Source organism: Myiozetetes cayanensis, unplaced genomic scaffold (assembly GCF_022539395.1).
Source record: "Myiozetetes cayanensis isolate MyiCay16 unplaced genomic scaffold, myiCay2020 scf14, whole genome shotgun sequence".
NCBI lineage: Eukaryota > Metazoa > Chordata > Aves > Passeriformes > Tyrannidae > Myiozetetes > Myiozetetes cayanensis.
The window spans coordinates 16,016,490-16,042,884 of NW_026087048.1; the positions used below are offsets into that span (position 1 = coordinate 16,016,490).

At 46.7% G+C, this 26,395-nt stretch overlaps 1 protein-coding gene and 1 long non-coding RNA gene across 3 annotated transcripts in view; one reads left to right on the forward strand and one right to left on the reverse strand.

Moving 5' to 3' along the window:
• LOC126637077 (uncharacterized) overlaps positions 1 to 2,429 on the reverse strand; it is a 45,008-nt gene extending 42,579 nt beyond the window's left edge. The window contains exon 1 of the long non-coding RNA XR_007628181.1: positions 2,380 to 2,429. This is a non-coding gene — a long non-coding RNA (uncharacterized LOC126637077). The remainder of the gene's footprint in view (positions 1 to 2,379) is intronic.
• Positions 1,585 to 16,352, forward strand: NR2F2 (nuclear receptor subfamily 2 group F member 2). Of its 2 annotated transcripts, none has more exons than XM_050310012.1 (3): positions 1,585 to 1,739; positions 9,470 to 9,997; positions 13,169 to 16,352. In XM_050310012.1, the coding sequence occupies exons 1-3, from the start codon at positions 1,697 to 1,699 to the stop codon at positions 13,441 to 13,443; spliced, it is 846 nt and encodes a 281-aa protein (XP_050165969.1). In that variant the 5' UTR covers positions 1,585 to 1,696; the 3' UTR covers positions 13,444 to 16,352. The 2 variants fall into 2 exon arrangements, with proteins under 2 accessions (XP_050165969.1, XP_050165966.1); XM_050310009.1 differs by lacking the exon at positions 1,585 to 1,739 and adding an exon at positions 6,278 to 7,657.
• The last annotated feature ends 10,043 nt before the right edge of the window (positions 16,353 to 26,395 follow it).

The following is a 26,395-nucleotide window of genomic DNA, read 5'->3' on the forward strand; positions in this document are numbered from 1 at the left end:
GTGGAAACTTGTGTAGACCATATTTATGGTATTAACAAGCAGTTAAAAGATTTATCCTTCTTCTGATCAATACTGTTCGTGCCTGGTCCTTCCCCCCCACCCCCGGGCCCTCCCCGAAGGCTGCAATGACAATCGCCTTCATACTTTTTCATCACCGATCGAGGTGGCAAAACCCTTTTGTAATTTTCATTAGCCCAGTAAACATGCAATTAACATGCAGCACTGTGGTTAACTTAATTCCTGTTTTAAGGCAAGGACAAGCAAGAAATGGAAGAGCGTTTGTTCCATTTGTCAAGTATGACACACTCCCTACCCTAACAGTTTCTTAAAATAAAAGCTCGGCTCCCCACCACCACGACCACCACCCCTCTTTCCAGAAACCCCCCACACTGATACACACACACACACAAAAAGGAGCAGGAATCCATTAGTTGGAGAGTATTCTCCTGCCAAAGGCGGTATAATGTATTCCAAATTTTCCCAAGCCCTCACTGTACTGGGGTCCCGTTCCCCCCACTCCTCCCCCCCACCCCGGGGAAAGAGGCTGACGCGCTGATATTTCTCGTGGGTGAAAGATTCAGCCTTTTCCTAACCGTATTTTTTTTTTTAATAAAATAAAACTAAACGTGCTTCCCATGTCTAAAAGTTGCCATGTTTGTGAAGGGGGTGGGGAAAAATGTCTCCAAGGGTTTCAATTAGCAACAAATGATTATTGCAACGGATTTTTGGTAATGAAAAAATGTGGAGTACCTCTTTCGAGCTGGGATCTCAGGGGCAGTGAGAGAGAGAGAGAGGGGGAGAGGGAGAGAAGGAGAGAGAGAGAAAGAGATTGCTGATTAGCTCGGATTCTTTCCCAACTTGCTTTAGCGTGTGCTTGCGTTCCCTGCCGACCCTACACAGGACACTATATATTTTTTCCCCTTCGGTGCATGTGTTGATAGTTCAGCCTGTAGTTGTTTGCGGTTGGCTTTTTTTTTTTCCCTTTTCCTTTCTTTTTTTTTTCCTGCCTGGGAGGGGAGGTGGGAAAGGGGGAGGGGGCTGAAATCGGTCGCATCCATCCTACCCCCACAGTCATTAACTTCGGAGATTTCCCTCTCTTATTTTTTTCTCCCCAATTGGAAGGGTGGGTTGTGAATATTTTTCCTTTTTTTTTTTTTTCCCCTAAGTCTCGCCTTTCCAGCTCCAAACAAGGTGTAGCGAGACGCTCTTCCTTCTAAGGAATGAAATGAGACAAGGATCACTCAAAGACATCTCCTACCTTGGGCTTGGGGATTTTTTCTTAAAGGCAAGGCGCACATTCCTAAGCAGCTGTGTACAAAGCCCCCCCTGAAATCTTGTCTGTGTAAAGTTAGAGTGTGTTCAGGGTTTTTTTTTTTTTTCCTCTCTCTCCCAAGGCTGATCGCTAATAATACATCGAAAGCACTTCCCTTTAGGTTGTGGGAAATCTATTCCCTTCACCTTGCCTCCTTTTTTTCCCCCCTGAAGGCTGTAACTTTACTTTTTTTTTTTTTTCTCTCTCTCTCTTTTTTTTTTTTTTTTAATCAGTTTGCACAATCGCTTAGATAAACACCAAGAAGGAGACTTCTCTTTAATTACCCAACGCACATCTTTCTGGGGGGCAAACAGCGGTCTGATTTTTTTTTTGTTTGTTTGTTTCTTTCACCTGCCAAACTAAAGGAGAGGTAGAAAAAGGAAGATGCAAGCGATTTGGGACCTTGAACAAGGCAAATATGGTTTTGGTATGTTTACTTATAGTTTTTTTTCTTCTTCTTTGACACTTTTTTCGGGCAATGTGTTGTGATTCTTGTGTTTCTCTTTTAAGGAAAACAAAAAATCCAAAAAAGCAAATGTTAGCTAACGTGCGTCTTAAACGATCGTTTCTAAGGTTACGTGGGTTGCTCTAAGGAGGGGAAGAGGGGAGGGGGGCAGACCCAAGTATGTGTAATTGCAGCACCATCAGTTAGCACGTCCTTTAGCTAAATAAAGCAAAGCAGCAAACAAACAAACAAGCGAACAAACCCAACGACCGGACTCGGCTTCCAGGTCCGAGGCAAAGCGCCTCCAAGTCATTTCCCCAGGAGCAGCGCCCGGGCGCTGCCGCCCCTGCCCGGCGCCGGGGCTGCTCGGGGGGAGCGCGGACCGACCTGCTCCGGAGGGTGGGAGGGCAGGACAAGGCTCTTAACTTAAGTGATAGGTATTAAACTGCCCCGGGATCGTGTCGCCGTGTGCAGCTGGCAGCGTTTATTTGGGGGTAAAAAAAAAAAAAAAAAAAAAAAAAAAAAGGTCGGTGGTGAAGGTATAGCGCCGAGATCCCCTCTCCCCCTCCGATCCCTTCCCTGGCTAAGCAAGTACAATGGAAAGAAGCTGGAATATACTCACCATCCGAAGGTGTGGTTGGTAGATCGGCTGAGGCTTTAAGGCAATTATTTATCCTTTTTTTTTTTTTTTTTTTGAAGTATTATTGCAAAAGACGTAGATCTGACTTTAAGCAGCAAAAGTGTTTGGCTCTGACAACAGCAAGCGAGGCACGGTTCCTCGTTAAAAAAAAAAAAAAAATCACAAAACAGGATCTCCCCCCCCCCAATCCCTTACCACTATCCCTTAAAAATACCTATTCCGTACAGTTCTCGCAGAAACCCTGATGCAGAAATCTTATAGTCCGGTCTAGGAGTGCCCAAGCCAATTAATTTTAAATCCTTAGGAATTAATCAGATTAAAATGTACAGAAGTTTCATTCTCGTATGCATACGTGAGCCAAAAGTCGTTTCCCTTTAAGAGATCCTTTTCTTTTAAAGTTGAATTTTAGGCAGATAAGAGACTTACACTAGGGGGCAGCCAGATACTGTACTTGCTCCAATCTTAAGCAATTTTTTTTCCTCTCTCACAGCATATGCTCTGATTTAGCACTGTAAATTTTTCAGAGGACCCAACTCTGACAGCCCCTGGTGATTTTCAAAGTACCACAAGCCAGTGGTTAAAAATTGCATTGACTTGGAAGTTCAGAGGCACACAATAGGAGCCACTTTCCCTATTCATGGAACTTCAGTGTGGTGGAAGAGAAAAACACACACATACTACATTGAGGGAGAAGAGGAATTCATTGAATTCTGTTAGACGTAACTGCTTTCCACTGAGTTCAGAGCGAAACTCGGTATTTGTTCGATGCTGTATTCATATTGCGATTTAATCTAGAAAGAATTAGAGGACTGTTAGGCAGCTTTCTGCCAGGGAAGCAGCTTCCCCCTCCTTCCTTCTCTCTTTTTGAAACCTAAAGATTTACACCGGCTCTATCCCCAACTCTATTTTAGCAAAATAAATCCTTCCACTCCCTCTCATTAAAATAAATTTACATCTGCAGTAAAATGGCAGGAGGGATGCGTTTGTTTATTTGGAAAACCAACACGGTCTCACTTTTAAACCGGAGCATTTCTATTGTCATTAGCCTCGGAGGACAGTGAGAATCTCCCCCTTTCTTGCGAGGCGCTCAGGTTTAGAGGATTATTTAGCGAAATTAGCTGCAGTTCATTTTTACATTCATCTGTTCTGTCTCAACCCACTCGCAGGGGTGTTTTCAAATAAATAGCAAAGCATCTAATGGTGCTAATAGGTAGTTATATCGCTGCATCCCTCGAAGAGCAAATAGTTAATCTGGGGCATTCTTCATTAATGCTTGAGCAATCAGCATATAAGGCGGCTTTTAAGCTTATATCAATGGTTTTTCATTTTTACGATCATAGCTTCAAACTAGTGATATTGTGCGTCCTGTTAAAACCGCTTTCTCTTCTGATTTCTGCATTTGTTAGGACGGCGCTAATGTTTTTTCATATGGTGAATTAATCCTGTTTACTTTGTCAGTTTCGAGACAGGAAAGGTTGGTGTTGGGTTGTGGTTTGAGTTTTTGGTTTGGTTGTTGTTTTTTGTTTTTTCCCCCTCAGGAAACTCAACATCAGCAACAATCTGTGACTATTCTGTATTTTGAACCCCCACTTTCTCCCACCCTCCCCGAAAGGTGACCTCCTCGGCTCTGGGTTATTTGGAAATCATAAGACAGTTCCCCACATTTTAAAGGGGAAAGATTCCTTTCCCCCTTCTGTCTTCCTAGTCCCTCCTGGTCCCTGTTTCGGGTAAAGGTTATTTTTTTGCTCCGTGAGGCTCAGTGGGAACGCTGCAGCCTTGTCTTTGAAACTGAGCCGCAAAACATCTTCGTCCGTGGGGTCTGAACACACCAGGTTTCCAGGCAGGACACTGTCAAGTCGAGGTGCTTTTTACAACTTTCCAATCACCTCCACACCTGCGGCTTTAGCCAGATCTATTATTTCTGCGTCAGGAGAGGGTGGGCATGTGGCAACATGAAAAAGTGTGTGTGAAGAGGTGAGGGGCAATTAATCCCTCGCAGAGTTGTGCCCAGGTCTGGGTCCCCGCGGCCGTGCTTGGTGACCGGCTCACATGTGAGCGCACGTACAGGCGTGTGTTCGCAGAGGAGGAACGGTCCGCTCGGGTGTTTATCTGTCTATTTTAACATGTTTCCTATTTTATCTCTCCGTCCCTTCTCTTGCTGGAGTGTCTTTTGGCCATTTGCACCGGCAGACTGATTCGGAGTCCCGGTAGTCCCACTCAGCGGGAAATAAACCCCCGTCCCCGCGCTTAGATCGGTTACCTGCTCGCGGTGCAGCACGGAGCTTGTGTTACAGTGTCAGGGTACGTGTGGTCATAAAACCCCCCAGACCCACAAAATGAAGTTAAAGGGGTCGGGGCGAGCCCCGCCGCAGCGATGCCGAGCGGGGAACACGGGGATGCCGCGCAGCGGAGCGGCCGCGATGGTGCCTTGAGCGGAGCCGCGGGGTTGAGGAGAGGGCGGGCGGAGCGGCGGAGCCCCCGCGCCCCGCCGGGCTCGGGGCTGTGCGAGCGGCCGGTCCCGGAGCGCCCCGAGCACAGCCGGCCGGGCTCGGTTTAACTCGGCTGGGCTCATCTCGGCTCGGCTCCGCGGGCGGCCGGGGCTCCGCTCGGCGAGCGCAGGTGCCACCTCCCCACCCTCCGTGCCCGCAGCGCGGCCGCGGGGCCCGAGCTCCCCCGCGCCGCGGGCCGCGAACCCGAACTGCGCTCCCCGACCCCTTTCCAAGGGACCGGCGGCCGCCCCTCGGCTTCACTTTATTCCGTGGAGTTTCACCTCGCCTTAGCGCCCGCTTTCCGCTTCCCACCCCGCCGCCCCACTCCGACCCGCGGGGAGGGCAGCCCCAGGTGAGGTGAGGCGAGGCGGGTGAGGCGGGCGCGGCGGGCCGGCGGTCACCCCCGCGCCCCGGCGGGGCGGTGCGGGGCACGCTGCGGGGCGCGCTGCGGGCGGGCTTTAGGACCCGGCGGCGGGGCCGGCGCTCCGGCGGCCATGGCGGGCTCGGAGCGGCGGCGGCGGCGGCCAATGAGGGGCGGCGGGCGGGGCGCGCGCGCGGGGCCAGTCAGGCGCCGGCCCGGTTGCCTTATAAGGCGCGCGGTCGCCATGGCGACGCGCGCCGAGTTGCAGCAGCCGTGTCAAAGTTCACTCTCCCGCCAGCGGGGCGAGCGGCCGGCGGGGAGCGCGCCCGCCGCTCACCCGGCCCACACGCCGCCCGCACCGCCCGCCCGCCCTGCCTGCCCCGCCCCGCCCCTTCCCGCCGACAGCGAGGGGAGGAGCGGGGAGCCCTCGCTTCTCTCTTTTTTTTTTTTTTAATTTTTTTTTTCTTTTTGGGGGGTGGGTGGGGGAAGCGCTGGCGCGTCTCCCTTGGTGGTTTTTTTCGCCTCTCCCCCTCCCTTTCCTCCCCGGCTGAGGAGAGCGATGCTGCCGCTGGGTTATGATCCTTCCCTCTCTCTCTCTCCCTCCTCCTCCTCCTCCTCCTCCTCCCTCCTCCTCCACCTCCTCCTCCTCCCTCCTCCGCTCCCTCTTTTATCATCCTGGCTGGCTGGGCGCTGCTGCGCTGGCGAGTTGACTCTTCCCTCCCCCGCCCCGCGGCCCCTCCCTGCCCGCGCCGTGAGCACCGGCGGCGCGGAGGCGAGAGCCCACTTGCGAGGCGGCAGAAGCAGCATAAGGCAGCGCGGCGGCGGCAGCGGCGGCGGGAGCGGCGGCGGCGGGAGCGGCGGCGGCGGCGGCAGCAGCAGCACCCGAGCGGCGGCGGGAGCGGCAGCGGCGGCGGGGACGCGGCGCGGCGGGAGCGGCGAACCGGCGGAGCGGGGCAGAGCGGCGGCGGCGGCGGCGGTGGCAGGGGCAGCGGCGGCGAGGAGGAGGAACAAATAAACAATCATAATAATAATAATAATAATAATTCATAATAATAATTATTACTATTCTTGCGAGAATAAGAATTTTTTTATATTAAAAAAAAAAAGCGGGGAGGAGGAGGAGGAGGAAAAAAAAAAAAAAAAAGAAAGACCAACAGAGCCCCCCCCACACACCCCCGAGCCCAAAAGAGGGAGCGAGAGAGAGCAAGAGCGCAGCGGCCGGGCGGAGCGGCGGAGAGGAAGAATTAAAGCGAGCGAAGGAGGGAGGAGAGACAGAGCAGAGAGAGAGAGAGAGGAGGAAAGAGGAGGAGGAGGAAAAAAAAAAGCCCACAAAAACAAAGCGATCGCAGTTGATGTTGCTGCTGCAAGCTGGACTTCCAAAAACTACGGCGAGACCGACCGCTCTCCGCGCCGAGAAGAGTCTCCTCCGCTGTGCGTGTTTTTTTCCGCTGTGTGTGTAATCTTTAACCTTTTATTCATTCTTATTTTGATGGCTTTCCTGAATGGCTGACTGCGAGCTTCCCTGGACCTGGCCCCCAGACACCCGCCTCTCCTCCTTCAACTACTCTGCTGCAGATCAGCTCTAAGAGAGAGAGAGGGAGATCTTTGAAGAGATTTTTTTTTTTTCTCCTCTCTCTCTCTCTCTCTCTCCCCCTCTCTCCCCCACCCCCACCACCCCTTTACTTTGCTCTCCTGGAGCCCAGACAATCGACTCGCACCTCGCCCCCCCGCACACACACCTCCATCGCCCCGTGCTTCTGCACCTTCGCCGGTACCGGGAGATCCCCCCCACCCCGACCCTCCTGAAAAAAAAAAAAAAAAAAAAGAGGCAAAACAACAAAAGAGAGAGGGGGAAAGAGAGAGAGAGAGAGGGGAGGACAAAAAATAAAAAGACTGCTGCAAAGCTGATCTGAAAAGCAAAGCAAACAAACTTTGAAAATAAAGGGGGAACAGGAAGTTTGGCAACGGTGTCCAATAGATATGGCAATGGTAGTCGGTGCGTGGCGAGACCCCCAGGACGATGTGCCCGGAGCTCAGGGAACGCAGCCTTCGCAAGCCCCGCCGGTGCAGGGACCCCCGGCCGGGACCCCGCACACCCCACAGACCCCGGGGCCCGGGGGCCCTCCCAGTACGCCAGCCCAGACCAACCCGCCGAGCCAGCAGAACCAAGGAGACAAGCAGCAGCAGCAGCAGCACATTGAATGTGTGGTTTGTGGGGACAAGTCTAGTGGCAAACATTATGGCCAGTTTACCTGCGAGGGTTGCAAGAGTTTCTTCAAGCGGAGTGTAAGGAGGAATCTCAGCTACACTTGTCGTGCCAACAGGAACTGTCCCATTGACCAGCACCACCGCAATCAGTGTCAGTACTGCCGCCTCAAAAAATGCCTCAAAGTTGGCATGAGACGGGAAGGTATTGGGATTTCATTTGTTTTGCAAATTTTTTTTCACTCGCTGCGTTTTGGGGTTTGTTTGGTTTTTCTTTTTTTTTTAATTTTTTAAAAATAGTATATATAATTATTATTATTATTTTTAAACTCCCTACCCAAACCCCAAACCCAACCAGAACCTTTCCTCCCCCTTACCCACCCCCCTCGAATAAACCAGCCAGAAACTTTCTCGTAATGAAAGAAAGCGGTGTTGGGGAGGGTGGGCAGGGAGTCAGGGGCTCTCGCATGCTTTCTCCTGCACTCGTAATTGATTTGTGTTTGTTTTGATTTTGCTGATGGAGGTTTATTGAAAGTGGATTTTTAGTTTCACGCTGCTTAGGAGCGAGATGATGATTCTGACGTGTGGTTACTTTTCCTTCGTGCTTCCTCCTGCATGCTCAGCCTTAGCCCCTGTCCCCCGAGCAGCTCTGTGTATATGTGTCTGTCCATGTGTGTACGTACACACACACGGAGCCTCCCGAGATGCACACACACACACACACATATATATATATCCTCCAGCACCCTGCCTTAGATTGCAATTTTACACAGGCGGTTCAAATTACTATTACAATGGGACTCACCCTACCGAGGCTCTACAGCACTCCACTGTGGATTCCCAGCCGGATTTTTCCTCCTTTAAAAATATATATATACACACACATCTCCGCGTGTGTGTGTGTGTATATACATACTGCCGTGTGCCTGCCTTTCCTGGTTGTTATTACCTCACTTTTCTCTTCTTCCTCTTATTTTCTTGTTCCTCCGGGAGAGGCAGGAGGGGGTAGAAGGGATGGGGTGGGGGGGAAGGAGCAGTCCAGAAGTAAGTGTGGGGTGCTCGGGTCTCTGCAAGTGGAGTCTTTGTGATATAAAATTAGACGGGAAATGTGAGCCTGCAGTTTTCCAGTGCGTGCTCTGTGTCTGGACGCTGCTATGTAGGTTAAGGGTGAGGGGGCTTGGGACTCGCTGGGCTCCTCTCTTTGTGTTTCTGCAAGAGTAACTAACCTTGGAATACGGGCGATAACAAATATAAATCAAGCACATTTTTAGGCGTTCTCCCTTCTTGTTGTCTCTCTGCCTCTGAGCCCTTTTTCTCTCTCTTTTTTCTCTCGCTGTCACCGTGTAAATTTATTAACAAAATGAAAGGCCCACTTTCCATGGGCAGCGGGGGAAGGTGCCTTTGGATAATGCCCTCAGCCTCACCAGGGGACTTGCCGGGGATGTTGTGGGGTGATTTCGCCTCCTTTGGTATTTTTTATGAGCGGGGGGGATACATAATAACAGCAGCAACAATGTATTCAGTGGGCGAGAAACGCGTGTGGGACCAGAGCCGGGGATTTCGAACTGAAGTGTTTCTTCCCTCTCCCCTCCTCCCTCCCCATCCCGCTCCCCCAACCTCAAATCAATGAGCTGTTTTAGGTGTAATGAAGAAAAAACACCCGGGCACACAAAGACGTATCCTGCATCTCTTGAAGGAGGGGGTGGCGGTGGAGGGGAGGGGGGAAATAACTGGATTGTGGTGTGTTTTGGGAAGTGAGAAGCTGGGCTCCCGCAGCAGCCCTGGCCGAGCCTACAGCGTTCCTCAGCTTTTATTGTTGCTTTGACTTGACCCGAGAACTGCGGAGCATTTAACCGGGGCTGGGGCTGAACTCTGGCTGGGAAAATGCATGTTCCCCCTGAAGCTGGCCGGGTCCGGGGTCACACAGGCACGCAGAAGCACACAAAGCAGGCTGTATTTGAATCGATGGTTGCAATTCAGATATTAATAGCTGTAGTTTCTTCTCTATTTACTGCAGCGGTCCAGAGGGGCAGAATGCCACCCACACAGCCAACTCATGGTCAGTTCGCCTTGACAAATGGGGACCCTCTCAACTGCCATTCCTACCTATCCGGATATATCTCCCTTCTTCTGAGAGCAGAGCCCTACCCCACCTCCCGCTTTGGCAGTCAGTGCATGCAACCCAACAACATCATGGGCATCGAGAACATTTGTGAACTGGCAGCTAGGATGCTCTTCAGCGCGGTGGAGTGGGCCAGGAATATCCCCTTCTTCCCAGACCTCCAGATCACAGACCAGGTGGCCCTCCTGAGGCTGACCTGGAGCGAGTTATTTGTCCTCAACGCTGCCCAGTGCTCCATGCCCCTCCACGTAGCTCCGCTCCTGGCAGCTGCTGGCCTCCACGCTTCGCCAATGTCTGCTGACCGAGTGGTCGCCTTTATGGACCACATACGAATCTTCCAAGAGCAAGTAGAAAAACTGAAAGCATTGCATGTCGACTCTGCAGAATATAGCTGTTTAAAGGCCATAGTCCTCTTCACCTCAGGTAGGCGGCATTTCTTTGCTCCTTTTTTTTTTTTTTCCTTCCCCGGGCCCCCCTTGAGAACTGTTTGCTCTTGCAAAGTGTTATTGCCTGCACCCCATCACTGCTTCCCTGCTCCCCCCGAGAAACCAGCGCGGTCTCTTTCCTTTTAGGAAGCAGTGCCCTGTGGTCTCCCCTTCAGGGCCTCGGATCCGAGCATCCTGTCTTCCAGGGAGTGCAAATTAGAAAAAAATAAAATAAAAATAAAATACACACACACACAAAACTAAAAAAAAAAAAAAAAAAAGCCAAATGAAAGGACAACCAAAATACAAAAATGCACCCCAGCCCTAGCTGAATAATGCTGGGGACTGGGAAAGAAGGGGCCCGGGAAGAAGCACCCATTCGCCACGAGAGACTGCGCTCTTCCCATTGAAAATAATATTTTATTTAACAGTATAGCTCTGGGTTGTTGCATTTAATGACACGCATCCGAACAGCAGCAAAATCTGTTTGATGTTGTTAAATACAAGTCGTCCTATCAGTGAAACCACTTTAAAAAGAGGATCATTTTATGGGCAGCCAGGAAGGGAAAAAAGCCCTGCAGGATTAAAAATTGAATTAAAAAAAAAAAAAAAAGTTAAATGCACAAAGCTGAGTTTAAAATATGTTCCCTGCCATTCCATAAAATAAAATAAATCAACTTTCCAAAGAGCTGTCTCTGATTTAAACAGAATGTGGCAGTGAGCAGTTCTGTGCCATTTAAGCTAAGGGGAAAAGTTTGCATTTGTACCCAGCAGGAACTGCATAGTCCAAAGCGAGTAGCGGGTGCGAAAAGATCATTACCATAAGTAGACAGGGATAGCATGGAAAAGTAAGAGGAGGCTGAAGCTGCCGCTCCGCAGTGTAATTCCGGGGTGGCACAACCATGCCTCTCCCGAGGAAAAGACCTCGAGGTGTTTCTTAGATAATCAAAGAGGGGAGGGGGGGGGGAAATATGTGTCAACTTTTGCTGCCTAGAAATAGTGCATGAGTTATAAAGCAATAATTGAGTGCGTTGTGAAATCTAATTAGCTTGCACTAGAGTTTAACCTGGGTGAGTAATAATCCTGATATTAACTCTGGAGGCTAAATTTTTTTTTTTTTTCTTCTGAGGGGAAAAAAAAAAAATCTGCTCGCTAATTTGTGCAATACGTTATCTCAGATCACTAACTTTAAGGCTGCATTGGCAACACAGTGTGCTGGAGCCCTCGAAGTTTGGGGATTAAGTTTAAAAATACATATATTTCGTCTGTAACTCATTTGGACGCTTGGGAAAGTGGCCACGCGATAAACATATGAATGGAAGCAGGACCTGTAAAATAATTACTCATCGGAGTTTTTTAAAGCCTGATATCAGGAAACAGGAAAAAAATGTAGTTTATGTGGGAAAAGAAGGGCTCACAATCCGTTCCTTGTTGTGTTAAAGGGGGTCTGGGGAACGAAGTCATTTTCTGGACTTTGTCCAGGTTCTGGGTCGTGACCTAAACTTCCTTTTATATATTATTGCTTTACACATAAAAAACTTCTCCTTTTTTTTTTCCCTCCCCCCCCCAGATTACTCGTGCTAAATCCTTAGGTGATCAATGAGCAGGGCGCATCTAGCCACAGGGAGACAGGGATCCCGAGTGGGAAGGAGTGTCTGTGGGGTGCTTCTTTTATTTTTCTATCGTTTTTCTAGGATGCATTTTCCTCTCCCTCGCTCAGCGAGGATCCCACACACGCTCACATCCCTCCCCAGCCCCTGCCCAGCTCACACCCACACCGAGGAGTTTGTTTCCAATCCTGCCTTTCCTCCCAAATCACTTTTTTTTTTCTTTTTTTTTTTTTTTTTTTTTTTTTTTAGCCTTCTGAGAAAACAATCGTCCGATCCTGTCGTAACTGTTTAATTTATGACTATTTTCAAAATGTGAGGCCTGGCGTGTAAATTGCCTCCCAACTAGATAAACGTTTCTTGTTATCTGATTCTGGGGAAGATAGTCGCATGCAAAAAAATATAGGGTGATGCTTGCAGCTTCTGCAGCACCCCAATAACCTCCCCTGATGTAAAGCAGACACTCATAGATGCATATAATGTTTGCTGCAGCCTCTTTTAAGAGGGGGGGTAAAAAAATCTGGGTTCTAATGACTCGCAGAATATGCATGTGTTAGCCCTGTGCCTAGGAAAGCCACAGGGAGGTCAGGTCACAACCTGTGCTCTTTCAGCACAGACGTCTCTGATTTAAAGGGAACTTATTGTATTTTAGCGTATCAGGGAAAAAAAAAAAAAAAGAGAGAAAAAAATGTCCAGACCCTATCAGGGAGTTTTCTTCTTGTAAGGGCCTTTAGGTTTAAAAAGAAGAAGAAGAGGGAAAAAAAAAAAGGGGGGGGGGGAGTGAAGGGGGGGGAAGAAAGAAAGAGAAAAGAAAAGAGGGGGGAAAAGAAACAGCTCAAATGAACAGAGAGATCACAGTTTGCATGGCTGCCTCTGAATAGGCTAAACTGACAAGATCAGTTTTAAAGGGCCACTTAAATCAGTTTCAAAGACTGAAGAAAAACGCGTTGTCTTCTTTGGGGGAGAATCTGTTGCTGGATCCGGGGCGCCATTATCTTTGGCTGGGCCAGTTTTTTTATTATTATTATGATTTCTATCACTATGAGTAGTACTGCTTCCCATTGCAGGGTTAGGTTCTCCCCAATTACTTTCCAAGGAGGGGGGGTGTGGAGAAATAGTGGCTCCCTTTCCCCCCTTTCAATTCAAGCCTTCCCTGCCCCCCTAGCTTTTCCCCCAAAAATATAGATATACAAAATTAAGCTTGGCCAGCACCTTCTTGCCAACCCCTCAGGTCTGTTGTGCCATTAGAAATCTCGACTCTGGGAGCTGTGCTCAATCCTAAAGGAGACCCTCCAGAAGAGAGAGAAATACAAACACACACACATGCACAGAGAGATTGTCCCTTTTGGTAAAACCCACTTAAACTCTGGGGGGCGAGGTGATGGCGCACGATCGACACTTAATTCTAGAAATTAAGAAGAAAATCAAATTATAAATTAAAGAAAAAAAACAACAAACCACCAAACACAACAAGAACCTTTTTAATCTGATGATTGCTTTCTTTTTTTTTTTTTCTTTTTTTTTTTTTTTTTTTTTTTTTTTTTTAATACACTTTCTTCTAGATGCCTGTGGTCTCTCTGATGTAGCCCATGTTGAAAGTTTACAGGAGAAGTCACAGTGTGCTTTGGAAGAGTATGTTAGGAGCCAGTATCCCAACCAGCCAACACGATTCGGGAAGCTATTACTACGTCTCCCCTCCCTTCGCACTGTCTCCTCTTCTGTCATAGAGCAATTGTTTTTCGTCCGTTTGGTAGGTAAAACCCCCATAGAAACCCTAATCAGGGATATGTTACTGTCTGGCAGCAGTTTTAACTGGCCTTACATGTCCATTCAATAAAACATTCGAGAGAGAGAAAAAAAAAAAAAAAAGAATCTTAAAAAAAAAAAAATTTAAAAATTGAGAAGGGAGAGATGAGAGTGAAAGGAAAGCAAATGACATTTGGGTTCTGGTTGTTTCTTAAATTTCCTTCTGCTAAGAAAGGATGTAAAAGGATGTTACAAGTTTGCTAAGAGAAGACAGGAAAAAATTAATGGACTGTGAATTAAAAAAAGAGACTGTCAAATGAACTTTTACAGAATGCATTAAAAACTCCCGTGTCGTTCAGAAAAAAAAACTTGCTACTTATCATTTTTTTTGTAAAAAATAAAAAAGAGGGAAAGAAAAAGAGAAAGAAGAAGAAAAGAAACGATGGTGGGCTTTTTCTTTTTTTCTTTTTTCTTCTTTTTTTTTCTTTTTTTGGGGTAAACTTTTTAAAAAATCTCGCTTAAAGTGCATTTAAAGGAAATTTGGAGAAAATTAGCAGAACGGAAGAAAGTAAGTCTTTTTTTTCCAAATTATTAATTGTCCTATGTGTCTATGTACCTATAGCTGTTCTTTTTTGTATTTTTCTGGTTTCAAACCAGTTTATTCTGTGGTTCTATAATAATTTTTGATATAACCTTGGCTTCTTTAAAAAAAAAAATAAACTGTGTATCCTTAAAATATATGTTCTGAAAGAATTAAAACTGAGTCCACGAAAGTATCATAGGAAGAAAGGAAAAGAGAAAAAAACCCCTCAACAACACAATGATGGAAGCGCACTTAAGGTGGTGACCCAAAATCTAGCTTGAAGCTGAGAGAGCTATAATTATATAGACCCAAATGAACCACACGTGTCATATAACTCCCCCCAAATCTAGGTTTTTTTGATATTTCGGACAGAAAATGAACTGTGGGGACTTATTATAGGTAGAAGGATTTTGTGTCCAAGACACACTACGGTTTTGATTTTAAAAAAAACAAGCAAACAAGCAAAGTGAACTTTTGTAATTTGAATTGGGTTCCACATAGTTCATCATGAATTGTTATTAAACTCCTCTATCTGTTTGTATATTTGCAAGCCCTTTGTATTATAATAATTGTTGATATTTTCCCTTTTTAAAAAATACCATTGAAATCAGCATGACAAAATAACACTGTTGGCACTTATAGATAACGTGATTGATTCAGTATCTTAGAGTTTACAGTTTTGTGTTTAAAAAAACTGAAGGTTTTTTTTTTTTTTAAGTGCAACATTTCTGTATACTGTAAAAGTTATAATAACTGAACTGTTTGGTCGAGTCTTTGTGTGTTATATTCCAAGGAAAATTGAAAGTATTCAGAAATTAAAATATTATTTGATATCTGAAACTTGTTTGGCTGTCATAAATGTCTTTCAGAAACCACCTTACTTCTCTATAGTTTGCAGTCATTTAAGTCCATAGGCGATTGATTTGTTTACTTGTCACAGTAAGTTTGTAGCAGATGTATTGTAGTGTATTTACCTGTTTAATTCCGGGATGGGGGTGGAGGACTTAAGTTCTTGGTTTATCTCTGGTTTTAGGAAGTACTATGCTGAAATGGTAAACCATCAACCCCCATTCATCTAATCCTCCTGTTATTTAAAAATGGATTTTCTGGTTAAAAAAAAAAAAAAAAGGCCCTTATTTTTGTCACACTTAAGTGCCTGCGTAGGAAAGGTATTGTTGTGAAAAAGTATTAGACTTCTGGAGATCAGTATCTATTTTATGATCAGAATGGGGCGAAAAATCTTTTGTAAATGTCTGACATACGCGCACAAGATCATTCAAGCAAGGTAATAGCAGTATTGTAAATATAGGTCAGTTGTTTGCAATGAGTTTTCTTTAAGTATGTGTGATTTTTTATAATACTCCGTAGTTGCCATCTATCGTTGTCATTGAGAGGTCTTCAAATGGAGTGGCTTTAGCTTCTAGCACTGAGGAGTCAGTTTTTAATGTATATATGCTCTCAAGTGGATTTGATTTTTTTTTTTTTTTTTTTTTTTTTTTTTTACCTTAGACTGTGAAAGCATGACCACAGGTCATCTCTCTCTTTTACATATGGGCTACATGTCTGTATGTATCCTGGCATCCATACCCGCGTGGGCGTACATGCATCTTCCCTGTGTAGGCACAGGGCCCTGTCCTCCTGTCCTGCAGCCCTGGCACAGGCACAGCTCCCACCGGGAGTGGGACCTGCCTGGGCGGGTGGCACAGGACCGGACACACCACTGGGGAATTGAGTGCTATCCCGAGCAGGGGGGAAAAAATTAAAAAAAAAAAAAAAAAAATAACCCACCCAAAAACCCAAATCTGAAGGAAGGCAAGATGATGTGGTTTTGCAAGGGGTTGATATTTTGTTTTGTGTGTGTGCGTGTCATTTTTTTTTTTTTCTTTCTCTCTCCCCCCGCCCGCCCTCCCCTTGGTCTATAGCAGATGCTTTGTATGTGAAAGCTTGCAATTTTGTTCTTGTCTGAGGCTTCCCCCTCTCCCTTTTTACCACACGTAACTACACCATGTTGTGGTTTCACAAAAAGAGAGAGAGGGAGGGAGAGAGATCATTCTGTAAAGTCGATTAAACCCTGATCTTTAGTGTGTTCCAGTTAGGCACATCTGTACTGGGGGCTGAGGGGCGTATGACTGTGAATTTGAGCAGAGTTTTACATCTGAATCATGGCTCCTTTTCTATAAATATATAAATATATATAAATATATAAATATACTATTATTGCAGGGGATTGCTGACCTCTAGATTTAGCTTTTTCTATTGCAAGTGCTATCCATGTGAGTGTGTGTGTGTGAAGTTTTTATGCTTACTAAGAACACAGGATCTTGACTTGTTTGTTTTGTGTTAGTTTATTGTAAACAACCATTTGTTGTAAATTGTTATTGGCATTAAATTATAATTTATGATTTTCAAATCCAAAACATTCTCTGCTTTTTATGTTTTAAAGCCTGTAAGCTATCTCTGTATTTATAAGTTTCTTGCAGCGAGCTTTGGTTCACAGAGAATAATAGTAAACAGAAAATGCACCAGGGTTAAATAAAACACACACACACACACACACACACGCACGCACACACACACAAGCCCCATGTATATATGTTTGGAATGCTCAGAGGAGGATTTGTTTAGGGACTTCAGTTAGTTTTAAGTTTATAGCATTTAAAGAAAGTTTTTCTTTTCATGCTGAGTTAGAACAAAAGATCTATCCAAAGATTGAATTGGACAAAAGAGGAGGGTTGGGATCGAGAAGCTTGTTCTATGTGGAATTGAGGAGATCCTTTTTTTTTTTTTTTTTTTTAAAAAAAAAAAAAAAAAAAAAAAGAGCTGTTAAACATGGCGACTCTTTCCCTTTAAGTCTCTAATTTATTTTTTTTCTTGCGGTTCCCCCCTTGCCAACCCTCTCTTTTATTATATTTTCTGCTTTAATCTGATCTTAGCTCGCTCTATTCCTTCCTCCCCCCCAACCCTTTGCCACCGGGACTGGCGGGGAAAGACCCAAAGGCGACCCGGAACGACAGCGAGAGCTGCGGAGCCGCCCGCGGTGCAACCCACAGCTCGGGAAAGGTTCTTCTTCACCCCCCCCTTCCCCTTCCTCCTCCTCCTCCGCTCCTCTCCCCTCCCCGCCGCCGCGATCCCAAAACCTCCCCCGGCCCCGCCGAGGGGGGCGGCGGCCCCGCGGGGCGCGGAGGGGGCGCGGGAGGAGGCGGCTCCCCCAAGTTCAGACAAAAGCGGGGGCTGGAGGAGGCGCCGGGCGGGCGGTGCCAGCCCCGCGTGTGTGCGCTGTGTGTGTATCTGTGTGTGTATCTGTGTGTCTGTGCGTGTGTGTGAGGGGTGTGTGTGTGTGCGGGGCCGGGCAGCGCCGCAGCCCGCGCCGGGGGCTCGCCCGTGGGGCCGCTCCGCCGGCGGCCGCGGCGGGGCGGGGGGCGGTGGGAGGTTCAGCAGCGGGAGCAGCAAGGAGAAGGAGGAGGAGGAAGAGGAGGAGGAGCGGGGAGCGCGCAGCGCTGCGCGGGCCGCGGGGGCGACGCGTGGGAAAAAAAGGGGAAAAAAAAAAAAAAAAAAAAAAAAAGTCCGCGGCGGCGGCGGCGGGTCCGGGATGAGCTCAGCCAACAACATGGCGGCCCCGGCCCCGCCGCCCGCCCCGCGCCGCCGGGGGGGCCCCGCGGCCCCGCTCCGCGCCGGGGGCAGCGCTCGGGGGGCGCCGGGCGGGGAGCGCGGCCGGCGTGGGGACGGGGACGGCGCTGGGGACGGGGCCGCGGCGGGCGGCGCTTGGCCCCCGCAGCCCGTATCCCGTATCCCCATCCGCATGTCAATGACCTGTGGAAGCATCTCCCCCCCGTGCGGTGCGGCGGGGTCACACCGACCCCCGCGGGCTGGGGTAGCGGGGGATCTCCGCGGCGTCCTGGGGATGCGCCTATAAAGCTAAAAAAAAATAATAAAAAAAAAATTTAAAAAATAGGGGAGGGGGAGAAAAAAGGGGTGAAAGGGAGGAACAGCGAGGAAAGAGGGAATGAGAAAAAAGGATGTTTCGTAGCCGCCGCTTGATAACGAGCGGGATGTGTGTGTGGGGATGGAGATGGGTTTTATTTTTATTTCTTTCTCTCTCTCTCTCCCTTCCTTTTTTTTTTTTTTTTTTTTTTTTTTAATTAAAACTTTAGTGGGTCCTGGGGATCGCGCTCGCTTCGCTTTGCTTTGTAGAATGGAAAGAGATACACGGAGAAATGCAGGCCTTGTCAGGATTTATTGAAGTTGGGTTTAAAAAACGTGCTTCAGATGATTTTTCCCATTTTCTCAGATTTCAAAGGCTCCCCGCAGTGCGGCTGCCTAATTAATGGTGAAATTCAACTAAATCTAATTATGCAGTAATTTTAAAGCAGTTAGTCCTGGGCGCTGCTTTGTAATAGGAACCCAGTTTTTAAAGTTTGCTTAATGTGTTGGTTTAGGGAGCTGGGGAGGAGAGGGGTGTAAGGGACAGAGCTGTGGGGGATTTTTCCTTTCCCCCTTCCCTTCTTTTTTTCCTTTTGTAAAGCAAAGAAATGCAAAATATAAACCCAAAACAGCCAGCGAAAGGCAAGGAGAGAGGTTGTGTTATCCCTCGTATGTGATACGGGTATTGAGTGAGAAGCACCAGCGAAAGTGTAAATAACACAGTAGTTAATAGGGACCATAAAGGTATTCCTGGCCTGTGGATTTCCAAGTGCCAAGCTGTTTTAGAGAGGATCTTGAATCCTGCGGTAATAAAGGGGCAACGGAGACACACAGCGTCTCTTCTTGGGAAATAGAAACCAGATTTCTGCTATTGAACATCTATTGTCATTAAGAGGAGAGGCTTGTGCTCACGAAGTTATAAATCTTATCACCCTTTTGATAACACAGTTGTAATCAGTTAGCATCGCATTCAAACCCAATTGTAAAACTGCCTAATTTAATATGTCATACATGTCATTAAAACTTTATTTTTCCCACTTCTCTTCCCCCCCTTTCTCTACCCATCCCCTCCACCACCCCCACCCCCACCCCCAAGTAAAATGTCAACAGATCTGGCTGGTAACGTGCAGCAGGGAGAGCCCGAGGTGGCTGCGCTGCTCCGGGGGCGAGCCCGGTGCTATGATGAAGAGGGTTTGCCTTCTTCCCATCTAGGTAATCGGAAGCGTTTCTGTCGTATTAGAAGTATAGGGAAAAAAAATAATAATAAAAATAGAGGGGGGTGAGAGGCAAGGGAGAGGAAAATGAAGTCCCTCTCCTTCCTTCAGAATTGCAATCGCTCAATGAAGTTCTTTGAAAGAAACTTGTCTTATGATTAGCTAAGCAAACACATCTGCTTTCCTAGTTTGGGCTTAGCTAATTATCAAAACAAAGGGGCCGTTTCTTCTTCTACCTTGCTGGAAAGAAGATGTTATTTCAGGAGTCCTGTCCCTCCTCCCCCCCTCCTCATCCACACACACGCAGCCCCTGTCCCAGCCCTTCCCAGCGAAGCACCACGCTCCTTTTATTGGGATTACCGATGGGGAAATGAGTTTGCGCACTCCTCTTCCTAATGTTAAGCTTTATCATTACCTTCCTTGGAACAATATTTTTCCAACCAAATGTCCCTGCGGCTGGGCGGAGGGTGGAGGTGGGCAGGGGAAAGGAGGAGGGGGAAGGTGGTTTTGAATTGCGGACCAACTTCGCAGCTATTTGAATCAAGGCTCCACTCGGTTGATTTTAGTTGACAGAGCGTGTGTTGAAGCTGAACTCTATAATTTGCACTTCTGTTCTTTTATTAGACTTGGACAACGAACTAATGAGCTTTCCCCCAGCACAGTGTCACTTGTATTTATTTTCTTTTGGAAACTTTTAGATAGAAGAAGTGTTCTCGCAAAAGGGCAGAGGTGGAGGAAAGGTTTCGCGTGGTGGCTATTTATTTATTTATTTTCCCGGAGGTGCAGGGATCAACTCTGTGCTTCTGCGGATGTGTCTGTGTGTGTGTCCCCGTCCGCGGTGAAAGGCGACCCACGGGGTGTTAGAGGAGGAGAAGCTCCGAGCTGCATGTGTTATCCGGGCGATGCTGCCCTGGGCATTACTCGGGTGGTGGGAAGGTAACGCGGAGGTGATCCCTCGCAAGACACACGAAAAAAAAATAATAAAAAGAGAGAGAGAGAGAGAAATCATCGGTCCTAAGGCAGAGGCTCCGCGGTGTGGGCTCGCTGCTGTGCGGAGCGAAGCAGTGCGGAGGGCGGTGAGCGGCGTGAACCCGAATTTGATCAGATCTCTGCAGGAACGGGTTAACTTTATAAAAGCAAGATGTGGCTTTAAACGTGTACCTGAGAGACAGCGGAAGAAGGGATTTTTAAAGAAAATAGAAAGGTTTAAAGTATACATATGTATTTATATGTAAAAGGAAAGGGAGAAAAAGCCCAGAGGAAGGATTTCCACAGACAAAAAAAAGGAGGGCGAAATGTTTGTCACTACGTGCCCACCAACGCATGAAGCCGCATCCATCGCTCGAAGCCTGCTCCATCCGTGCGAGTAGTGAGATATTTTGAATTTTGATTCCAGCGTGTTTTCTTTGAACTGGGCCTGTCGGTTTATTAAGGCAGGAAGAGGAACTCAGCAATCCTCTTTGAAACACGCTTGGTTTAACTATTTTACACAAGTTTGCCCATGTCCCTGGAGATTCTTCAGTTGAAGAAGATTGAAATTAGAGTTAAAAGCTGGCGGGGGGAGGGAGGAGGGGGTGGCGGGGGGGCAAAGGGGTGGAGGGCGAGAGTGGAAGAGGGTGATGAATCTATTGAAAATGCTCTCCTGTATTCTTACGTGTTGGGGAACTGAACAGAAATCTGCGTCGCCTTGTTTGATCCACACGCGCGCATCTGCCTGTGTGCGGGTGCATGGTACATACTCTATATGTCTACATGCACACACAGACATAGGCCACGATTAATATTCTGAGAAATGCGGGAGGAAAAGCTGGTCTTTAGCTGCCATACGGAGAGGCGCACACTGCCTGGTTCCCAGCAGCTTTACTCCCAAACTTTGCCTTTTCTTTTGTTTTCTTTTCTTTATTCCTCTCCCCCCACCCTTGTAAATTGCTGTTAACGTGTGTCTTTATGTTCTGTCTATAACTAGGATGTAATCAGGCGCCCCATGTCTCTCTCTGAAAGCATTTAATAAATGTCTATTAAAGCGCTACAAATGTAAGATAAATTTAGTGGCGCTGCTGTCTCCCTGTATCCAAACGGTAATGATGGATTTATCAACAGGGATTCGCCTTCAGCGCGGTGAGAAAGATTTACTCAACAAATAAGTCGGAAAAGCACCCACCCAAATACAATCATTTATACGGAAACTGATTTCTTTACAGCACCACAGATTCGAGGGAACATACAGCTTATTGCCTTTTTTTTTCCTCTTCGCTTTTCTTTTTTTTCCCCACCGTCCTCCTTTTATTTCCCCCTTTTTTAACTTAATCAGAGGAGCTGGGAGCATGTGTCTGTCTCTGTTTTGGGAGTGTTTGCTTACTTATTACTAGTGGAAGCTCCCAGACTAGATCAAACCCGGATCAATGCCTAATTTCTCGGCATCACCATCTCTCTTCTCCTCCCCCTCCCCCCCTTTCAAATATTTGTTTTCCTTCAACCCCAAAATATCGACGATATGTGTATTCGGTATCAAGGCTCGTCGAGTTTCGGAGTCCAAGATGGATAATAAAAGGGGGGGAAATTGTCCCCAAATTATCTGTGTGTTGCTTCCTAAATGCCTGTGAGCGGATCTTAGGAGCCACACCGCCTCGGAGAGATGCTGCCTACCTCTGCTGAAATTTCTCTCTCCTTTTTCTTGGCCCTTGCTTTGAACCCTACCCATTAGCCTGTATGCGAATAAAAGGAATGAACGCAGAAAGAACCACCATTCACTGTTGAATTCAAGAACTGTAAAAAAAAAAAAAAAATTACTGAAATGCAGCCACATAGCGCCCTTAAGATTATTTCTCTTTCCTAGAAAGTAGCTCCTAACCTCAGATTTCTCCCCCACCCCCCCTTCCCTGGTTTTATTCTCCCCTCACCCCCCCTTCCTCCTTGACCACAGCTTTCTCCGATTCGCCTTGGAAAAAAAATTGCATGTGCTGATGTGATGGAGCCCTTTAAACAACGGGCATACGAGAGCTGTATTCACTCTGAAACATTAACCCTATTTTCTGAATTTCCTTCCTTTCAAATAGCTGCTCGTATCTTACTATCCTGGATCCCCGATTTAAACATCCGCAGTCCTAGGAGCTTGTTAGATACATCCATATTTTAATTTAATTTAATTTCGGTATTGTACTTAAAACAACAATAAATAAACCCGAGAACTTGTGTTTTCCTTTGCAGAGAGTTTTTTATTCTTCTCCAGAAATTTCATTGAGATGTCTCTGTACTTTGTTTGTCAGTTATCTTTGTTCCTTTTAAATAAAGGGCTTTTAAATGGACTTATTGCTCCCAGCGTGGGTTCTTCTCTCTAAATGTTAGAAAATTGTGCCATCTACCCGCTATTCTAAGTACTGTCACACTCGGAGACCTCCAAGGACCTTCCAGCCCCAACTTCAATACAACTGTGTCAAAGGGTGCCTAGTAGCGAGAGGAGAAAGGTTTGCGTGGATTTTACAGATTTCCAGCCTGAATCGCTCTCTGAAGCGCCAAAATGATCTGCAAAGATGCAGTTGGCTTCCTTTGATGGCTGGCTCTCCGGCCCCAGCTCCAACCCAAGCCTTTGCAGGGACTAATGAAGCCTCCCTGCCTTTAGCTACCTCGCACTTTCTCTCCAGTGCATAGTTTTCCTGCTAATTTTAGACACGAAAAATGTGGGTGTGCAGGGAAAAGGGGGGGGGGGGGCAGTCACTCTGCTGTCGTAATTTTTTTTTTTTTTTAAGAGAAATAGTCAGATATTTATAGCCATGGCCTCTAATGCTGAAAATATAGTGTTGTTAATTGAAAAAAAAGTTCGCTTGCTGAGGTTGGTTCTGGCTGATTAGCTGGGGATGCTGCTGACTGTGTTTCCAAGCGAGGGATGAGGAAAACAGAAATGTATATAAACTTTAAAGGCCTTTTTATCGCCACCCCAATACTTTGCACAGTAACCCAGTTCTACCCCATTAGCCCAGTTGGAACATTAGTGTTCAGGTTTAAAATTAGATTTCAACATCTTTCTTGCTCGTGGGTAAGTAGAAATAGTTGGGAAGGTGTCTTAATTTTATTTTTTTCTTCTTTTTGAACTATAAGTTAGAATCAGAAGTGCCTTCTAAATAAGTTAAAATGGATTAACAGTTTGCAACTTTATGTTATGGTGTAGTTACATGCCTTCAAAACTATTTTTGCACCCCTTAGGAGTATCAGGAGAGAACTGTAAGTGTCAGAGGAGTATTTATGTGTGGGGGAAAAAACAGTGATACGCTTTATGACTTTTATGACTTGTTTCACACTGTTCGAGAAATGGAGTTTTAAGCAACATACAATTAAAACTTTATCCCTCTTTGGACAAATTCCAAGAAACTCCAGCATCAATTAGTTTAGATCCTTGGATACTTGTTGCAAAAAAAAAAATATATATATATATATATACATACATATATATTTATATATTTATATATATAATATCAAAGAGCAAGAACGACCAGCCAAGGACAGCTCTGCTCCAGATGTAATATTTAAGTCCCTGCTATATAGACCAGACAGGCTGCACAGACTCGCTTCTCCAATTTCTCATTTTTCATTTATTCCTGTCAGAATATCCAGGCATCCCAGAATCATTTTTCTCTCCCCCCCCCCCCTTTTTTTTTTTTTTCTTTTCCCCCCAGTCCGTTCCCCCTTTCGTTCCTTTTCGAGCTTTCCGGGTAGTTTCGCGATTTGGTGTTGCTTTGTTTGGGTTTTTTTCCTCCGTTGGATACTTCCCAGTGTCTTTTTAACCATTCCGGTGATTATTTCTATTTGTCAGGTACTAGGGTTAAAACTTTATCCTTCACTACCCACAAACTACCGCGCCGCAGGCGAAGCCAGATTCAGCCACTCTTAATTCCCAGGTTTAAGGATAATCCTAATTTTGAAAGCGGCTTCACCAGACGCTCTCTTCCCTTGATCACAAACTGTTTAGTCATCTTAAGAGCTATCTTCCCATCCTTCCCCAATTTTTTTTTTCCTTGCACCAGACCCTTTTCCAGACCACATTTCTCATGGCTGAGGTTCGCCGTGGGAATGGGGCTGCTCCCCACTCGCTGCAGAGCTCTGGCGTTGGGGCCGCAGCGGCTGGGGCTCAGCTCCGGGCATCCCAAATCATCCCAACGCCCTCCGCTTCTGCCTTGGAGATCATTGTCTCTCCCTGTTCTTTGCTACGTTTATTTTTCTGAACAAGAAAGTCGTCCCCGGCTGCAGATGTAATGGAGTCCACTCGCAGGTTTTCCTTCCTGCAGAATCTAATCTCAGCCAACAACTTTTGCCTTAACTCCCGCAACATTACTAGCCAACAACCCCTGGAAATTAACTGTACAGCGACCTAAAATTTCATCCTCTCGGTGGACAGTTTCACTTAGCCTTGAAAAGAAGTTAAAAAAATTTGAATCTCACGAAAGTTAATAATAATAATAATAATGATGATAATAATAACAATAACTACTCTGACAGGAGCATATGCAATATATCTTGAGGGAAAAGCCTTAAAGGAGAGATTTGACATCCAGCCTAGTTTTTGCATTGACACTGAATGAAGCTCAAAGGAGGAGGGAGAGCAAGGGCTGCCATCCAGCAAAGTTTGCTGGACTTTATTCAGATAAAACTCGATCTTTCCCTCGCTGAAGCCAATGGCGAACTTGTACAATAGGAGGCAGGTCAGAGCACATCACACTGCCCATATTGTCTTCTGAAACATGGGGAGAACCCTGCCACCTCCTTCGGCTGCCTTTTTAAAAAATTATTTTTGTTGTACTCCACGCCTGATAGACACCCCCTCCCCGCTCATGTTTTCTATTTCCTAGTCCCTTTATAGGAGGATGATTCATTTTGCACTGTCACTATTTCCAATTTTGTGAGTTTACTGATGTCTTACTTAAAGAAAAAAAAAAAAAAGTACACTTTTCCTACCCCAAAGGTCTCATTAGCCTGCGCTGGCTGCTTTTAAGACAGCAGCTCGCTCTCTCTCCTCCAGCTGAATTTGTCCAACCCCTTCATCTTCTCATGTTTTATTTCGAGGTCTCACCGAAAAAAAAAAAAAAAAGAGAGAGAGAGAAAAACCCCACCACATTAAATCCCAGAAAGATCAGCCTTTCCCGGCTCTAATAGCCCCGCAACCCTCCGGCAGCCCCGAGGTTCCGTCCGTAGTCCCGTTACGAGCGGGACTGCGGGATTTGGGAGCCCTCGGGCAGCGGCGGGGCCGGGGCGTCGGGCGGCCGGGGTGAGGGGTCCGCACCTTCCCCCGGGACACCCCGGACCGGGCCCCCTCCCGCCCCAACCAGGCTGCTGTCAGCACCTTCCTCTCTGTATCTGCCCGCACTCTCTGGCGAGAGCATTAATGTTGTTGATATTATTATTATTATTATTATTATTATTATCATCATCATCGATATTCAAATGGGTGCCTGTTTGTCCCCGCCACCAGTGTGTTTCAGAGCGATTATCTCATATCTTTCCTGCAGCAGTAAGCTATCCCTCAGCCCCGGGTCAGGCATTGATCTCTCTGCAATGTAACAAACGGCCGGGTTAATTTTCCCTCATTACCATTTCCATAGCTCAGGCTCCACACACAGGACGGAGCCCTCCAGCCCCGCAGCCGCTGTGTGCGGCTCAGGGCGCGCACACGGACACACACACGGACTGACGGACACACAGACATGTGTCGTGACAGCACCCCAAACCCTCACAACCCCTCTCCGAGCACCCTCAGCATCGTGGGGCGCGCTGGTTGCCTTTCTCTCCCGTGTCACCCTGCCTGACCCCCCCTCTTTGTATGGATTTGGGGTTTTCTTTGCGGTTGTATTATTTTTTAAACGTTGTTCTGCTCGCTATAAATTAGAAGGATTTTTTTTTCTTTTGCTCACCCCGTTTACTTCTTAATCTTTTTTTTTTTTTTTTTTTCCTCGAGTCTTTTCATTCACTGGTTGCAAAAGAAAAGGGGGTTGGTCAACACCAAAATGGCAAAGTTCAGCTTGGAGAGAGAAAAAAAAAAAAAAAACTCCAGCTACCTACAAAGGGGCTCAGGGCTTTGTAATGGCAGAAAGAAACAAAAATGAAAAGAAAATTGCAGTTGAGGCTAAAGTGTGAGAGTGTGTTTGTGTGTATGTATATCTGTGTGTATTTTTAAAGGTTTCTTTGAACTGCCTTTGTGCTGACTAGGCAAAGCTCCTTGCCAATGCTAGTCACGGTTTAAGGAACTTTGAGTTAACCTCTTATATCGAATGAATCTTTTCATTTGGAAACCAATAAATCTCAATCTCTAGCCACCTTTTGTAGAACAGGCTGGGGCT